At 37.4% G+C, this 5,931-nt stretch overlaps 1 protein-coding gene across 1 annotated transcript; it reads left to right on the forward strand.

The window, feature by feature from the left end:
* Positions 1–144: 144 nt before the first annotated feature.
* On the forward strand, positions 145–4,709 carry mrps33 (mitochondrial ribosomal protein S33). Its single transcript, XM_071516613.1, has 3 exons — positions 145–393; positions 1,639–1,855; positions 3,317–4,709. The coding sequence occupies exons 2-3, from the start codon at positions 1,641–1,643 to the stop codon at positions 3,420–3,422; spliced, it is 321 nt and encodes a 106-aa protein (XP_071372714.1). The 5' UTR covers positions 145–393; positions 1,639–1,640; the 3' UTR covers positions 3,423–4,709.
* The last annotated feature ends 1,222 nt before the right edge of the window (positions 4,710–5,931 follow it).

Raw genomic sequence — 5,931 nt, forward strand, 5'->3', positions numbered from 1 at the left:
CAGTACCAGATTCCGTAAACAACAAGGACAGAGAGTTTGTATGTTAATTTACAGCGATTCTCAATGAGGGGAATTTTCGTAACGTATAAAATCCATATATATCATATCTAAAATAAAATACAAGAAATTTTACATTTTAGCCAAAAGAGGAAGTAAAGGCAGCTGACCAATCATATGTACGGAAAATGTGTCATGCGCAGTAGGGCTTAGTAGCGGGTCGACAGTGAGGGCAGGCTGGCGTGTGTGTGAAGGTTAGCTAGCTGTCCTCATAATACTGCTAAATAACCAATATTTACAATTAAACCAGAAGTAAATTCGCGTTGTATTATTTTCGAATGAAGCAGTGATTTCTGCTTCCTAACCGGCTACTATAAGGCTCTCTGTCGGACTCGGGTAAGCCACCGAAAGCTGTCAATTGTAACGTTATGTATCTTTCATTTTACAATGCTGCATAGATGCTTTTAACATAGTTTTTTATTGTTTTTTTTAAGCTTTATTAAATGCTTTTCTTATGCCTCGTGGTCAGTGACGTCAAAACCATGAACTATGCTAAAGTCCCTGCTTTTAATATCGTTTAGCACAAAAAGCTACCACACTTTTATCCACTAAAACAGTGGTTGTCAACGTGGGGTCCGGGGACCACTAGGGGTCCTTGAGGGGGTTCCAGGGGGTCCCCAGCAAATTGATGAATTGTTAAACTTCAGCATTATTTAATTTACAATAAGTTAGCACAATCAGAGAATGTAGAAGAATGACTGTTTTGATCATAGTTTCTCTGTTATCTCTCTACCTACAATAGAGATAGTCATGGGATTCTGGACAAAATCATATCTAACAATAAAAATATTCTCAGATTTGGGTCAGAGAGACAAAATCTCATCAAATGGGGGTCCGTGGATCCTAATATGGACTAAATTAGGGGTCCTTGATATGAAAAAGGTTGAGAATCACTGCACTAAAATAACCTACCGACTCATGAATCATGAGTGACAAGATATTACTATTTGGTCAATGTGATACATTTTTATGTGTAGGAACTGCAAATATATTATTATTTGGCCAATGGTCAATTGGTCAATTATTAGACATAGGTCACCAAGCTAGAGGGAACATTGGTCCTGAATGCTCCTTGATATGGTTTTGTATTTTCGATATGGCTTCCAAATACATTTCTGGTAAATTTTGTTTGCTCTTTGCTCTCCATTATAATGATAAAAACTACAAGATTATGATGTGATATACCACCTGTCTACACTGCTGGATCATACCATAGGACAGTGATTCTCAACCTTTTTCATATCAAGGACCCCTAATTTAGTCCACATTAGGGCCACGGACCCCCATTTGAGAGTATTTCTATTGTCAGATATGATTTTGTCCAGAATTCCATGACTATCTGTATTGTAGGTAGAGAGATAACAGAGAAACTATGATCAAAATAGATTCTTATACCTTCTCTAGTTGTGTTACCTTCTGAAATAAATGAAATAATGCTAAAATTGAACAATTCATCAATTTGCTGGGGACCCCCAGGAACCCCCTCAAGGACCCCTGGTGGTCCCCGGACCCCACGTTGAGAACCGCCGCCATAGGACAAAACCCTCACCCGGTTTTCCTCTCTCCACTTCTTTTTTCCAGTCATGGCCGGACTGTCCAGCTACGCGGTCCGCATGGCCCGGCTGAGCGCGCGGATCTTCGGGGACGTGGTTCGCCCCACGGACTCCAAGTCCATGAAGGTGGTCCAGCTCTTCAAGGAGCCCCCGATGGCCCAGAGGAAGGAGGTGTACGACTGGTACCCGCAGCACAAGATCTACTACGCCATGACCCAGAAGCTGAGGTTCATGGGACTGTTCAGGTATTCAATAAGGAGATCCGCACCTACTTTCTCATGTTGACACGGATTACTTTGTCTTTGTCAACATGACAATTAGTTTTTTTGGAGGTTTTATCAGTAGGGTTTGACTGATGTATCGGGCCGATATTGGTCTATACTGTATTAAATATCAGATATGAGTCAGTCAGTGTGGTTCACCTCTGATATGATGGAGCTTCCTCCCTGACCACAGGGACCACAGTCTGTAAAACCGGACGTGACATTTGATTTTTTTTAATTTACTTTCGGTGCTGCTAAACCAATGGTTCTCAACATGGGGTCCGGGGACCACCAGGGGTCCTTGAGGGGGTTCCAGGGGGTCCCCAGCAAATTCATAAATTGTTAAACTTGAGCATTATTTCATTTACAAGAAGTGAACACAATTAGAGAATGTAGAAGAATGGCTGTTCTGATCATAGTGTCTCTGTTATCTCTCTACCTACAGTACAGATAGTCATGGAATTCTGGACAAAATCATATCTGACGATAAAAATATTCTCAGATTTGGATTTGAGAGAGAAAATCTCATCAAATGGGGGTCTGCGGCTCTAATGTGGACTAAATTAAGGGTCCTCGATATGAAAAAGATTGAGAATCACTGTGCTAAACAACTAAAAGAATTCAGTAGCATGGGTTTTAATGGAGAATTTTAGTGTCCTTCAGAAAGCCCTAATTATCAGTACTGTACTTGAATTTGGGTTGCTAACAGACTCCACCAAGGACACAATGGTTTCCCCATGCTCTGTTTTCTTTTAATTGTCTAATAAATCACATCAAATCAAAATATATCCTTATGTACTAGTGGCTGCTTCAAGTTTCTTATTTTTTTATTTTTTATTTAGCACAAAAGAGTAATTCAAACAAAATATCCATAATGTATACCAACATCATAAAGAGCATGTGCAAGGAAGACCAAAGAAACCCCGAGGGGCTTATGGAGTGTCTCCCTTAATAACAATCATACAGAATTACAATATAGTGTAATTAAACCCCCAAAAAGTTTAGAAAGAACAAAACAATATGAACAAATCAATAGGTAAAGTAATACTGATAAATAAATAGGGGGAAAAGTAGAAAATAAGTAAAAGAATATTAAAAGATTTTGAAAAAATATCTAATTGCGATTATTTTGACTGATATTGCAATTGCGATATGATTTGCAATATTAGAGGGAATGATAAATTTTACATAATTATTCTCATTTTCATTGAAAAACGTATTAAAATGATTATGGTGTGATTTTTGCGGGGATCTGTACCAAACAAAGATGTTTTCTTAAGTCTGTAGAATATGATGTGTAGGCCAGGACATCTCTGCAGCAACACAATATTTCATTTAAAATGGTATTTTGACACACATTTCGCCTCCTGCGTTTTGAAAATGAATAATAAATGGTAGATCATATCAGCTTCTAAGGATAACGTTTGTCCTCTTTCTCTTCAGAGACGAGCACGAAGACTTCAAGGAGGAGATGTACCGCCTGAGGAAACTGCGAGGCAAAGGGAAACCGAAGAAGGGCGAAGGGAAGCGAGCCACCAAGAAAAAATGACCCGGACCACGTTTCCTACCTGCTGGATCGTCGGGGTTTATGTTTTTTTTTTTTTTTCTGTGGGACAGAGCGTTGAACTGTGGCAGCTAACCCCCACCCCAGGACGTTCCACGAATGCAGTTTTAATCAAAATCGTGAATCCAAAAAGTGTGGAGCCAGCCGACCTTCCAGCCACACTCATGACAGATGTAAACAGGGCTGTGGCATCTAGGGTTAGACCGATATATGGGGCAGATGTTGGGGCTTTTTATGAAATATCATGATATCAGCCAGTCGGTGTCGTCCACCTCTGATATGATGGAGGTTCCTGCCTAATTGCTGTGGGTTTCAGTGGAGAGTTTTAGTGTCCCGTGATGGTCTAAATCAGCGGTTCTCAACCTGGGGTCCGGGGACTGCCAGGGGTCCTTGAGGGGGTCCCCAGCAAATTGATGAATTGTTCAACTTCAGCATTATTTCATTTACAAGAAGTTAACACAATTAGAGAATGTAGAAGAATGACTGTTTTGATCATAGTTTCACTGTTATCTCTCTACCTACAATACAGATAGTCATGGAATTCTGGAAAAAAAAAAAATATCTAGCAATGCAAATATTCTCAGATTTGGGTCCGAGAGATAAAATCTCAACAAATGGGGGTCCATGGCCTTAATTTGTAGTAAATTAGGGGTCCTTGATATGAAAAAGGTTAAGAATCACTGGTCTAAATGCTGTTTCTGAGGCTTTTCCACCCTGACAAGAATACAATTCTGGGGGAAACACTGACTACTTGAATTTTTTTGGTATAAAAATAGTCAAATTTAAAGATATTGAATAGCAGCTATCAGCGTCTAAAAATGTCGGTGTCAGTATCAGCTGTCAAAAACCAATATTGGTTGAAACCTAGCGGCTACACAGGTGTATCTGTTCATGTTTGATGCTGTCACATTCACACCAGTTGTATGGTATTGAATGATGTAAACAGACCAACATCTTTCCTATGTTGTGTGTTTTTTGAAAATAAAAGAAATGCTACTGACAAATGGTTTTCTGTCAACACAAGTCGTTGGGTATCACTTACAAATCTCTGCTCAGAAGTCAAGTATATTGATCATAACAGGAAAATGCTAGGAAAACATTGTAATGTAGTCACAAACATGCTTCACAGATGTTAATGCATTATATATTGATATGAGGATGTTGTCATCGTATTCCAGTTAATATGTTGATACTGTCATACTGTCTTTCTGGAATCCACATGAATAAAATGTATATTAATGAACACCAGACAGCACTGATATGGCATTCCAGTCCTTATTCCTGAATCCTGAAATTTCTGATTCAAATGTTCAGTCTCTTTTTTATTTTTATTTTTTTTATGATTAATTGTTTTTTATTGTTTTCACGATAAACAAAACATATGCAAATATTTCAATCACAAATGACAATATCAAGTTGACATGGAACATTCAAATAAAATAAAATGAAAATGATAATGAATACAAACCACAGACAAAGACTATGTTCAGTCTCAATAAGTTCTACCACATGGAAATGGGCCTATTATTATTATTACTATTGGAAGGACACCTCAACACCATTTTTAATGATATATTTTTTTAATATATGTCAGTGGATGTAGGATGTTTTAGCTGTATGTTGTAGATATGAAGTGTAGTCTAAAATACAAATTACATATTTCTACTACCAGTTCTACTTCATAGAAATGGGCCCATTGATGTTGTTAATAATAATAACTAGCCTAAATAAATACATAAATAATAATAGCTGTAGTAGTAATAAGCTAGTGGTACTGAGGTTGTTAGTAGCAGTACTTATTATTGAATAGACTGGATACAAATAAGATATTTTTTATTATCTGTGAAGTTATTGTGATTTAAAAAAAACTATATTGTGGTATTTTTGTTGTTGTATGGTTGTTTGTTTTGAGTTGTAGAGTCTGGTGTGGAGGATTTATATCCTGTACCAGAAAATTTTCAATAAATTGCAATAATAAATTTTATGTTGTTTTTTATTATTAGTAGTAGTAGTGGTAGTAATAGTAGTATTGAGTTTGTTTTTATAATTATTATTATTATTAGTAGCAGTAGTTTTGAGGTTGTTTTATTATTATTATCATTATTGTTAGTACTACTACTAGTAGTATTGATGTTGTTTTATAATAATAGCCTAATAATTATTATTATTAGTAGTAGTAGGAGGAGGAGGGGTATTGGATAGACACCTCAACACTAGTTTTGAGACAAAATCGTATTTTATTAGTATTTTTGAGTTTCTTCTTCGTCTTCTTTTTCTTCTTCTTCTTAGTATTACTATTGGAAAGACACCTCAGCACTGTATTTTCAGACGAAATTGTATTGTTAATATTGCTGTGTATTGTTGAGTCAGGCTAACTGTCTGTAGCTGTGTGTCATCCAGCCTGTCCAGAGGCTCGGCAGCTCCGTCCTGCCGTTCCGCGTCTCTGTCTCCCCCTCCTGTCCTCAACACCAGCCTGCGTTTCTTCCCCTCTATT

Source organism: Centroberyx affinis, unplaced genomic scaffold (assembly GCF_046629955.1).
Source record: "Centroberyx affinis isolate AG114_WGS23_722 - 3 ecotype Tasmania unplaced genomic scaffold, CSIRO-AGI_Caff_v1 ptg000411l_1, whole genome shotgun sequence".
NCBI lineage: Eukaryota > Metazoa > Chordata > Actinopteri > Beryciformes > Berycidae > Centroberyx > Centroberyx affinis.

Excerpts from the sequence above, each read along its gene's own strand:
- mrps33 (XM_071516613.1), top strand. The coding sequence starts at position 1,641 with ATGGCCGGACTGTCCAGCTACGCGGTCCGCATGGCCCGGCTGAGCGCG. Across the intron at positions 1,856-3,316 it reads AGGTTCATGGGACTGTTCAG|AGACGAGCACGAAGACTTCA; the intron begins GTATTCAATAAG and ends CTTTCTCTTCAG.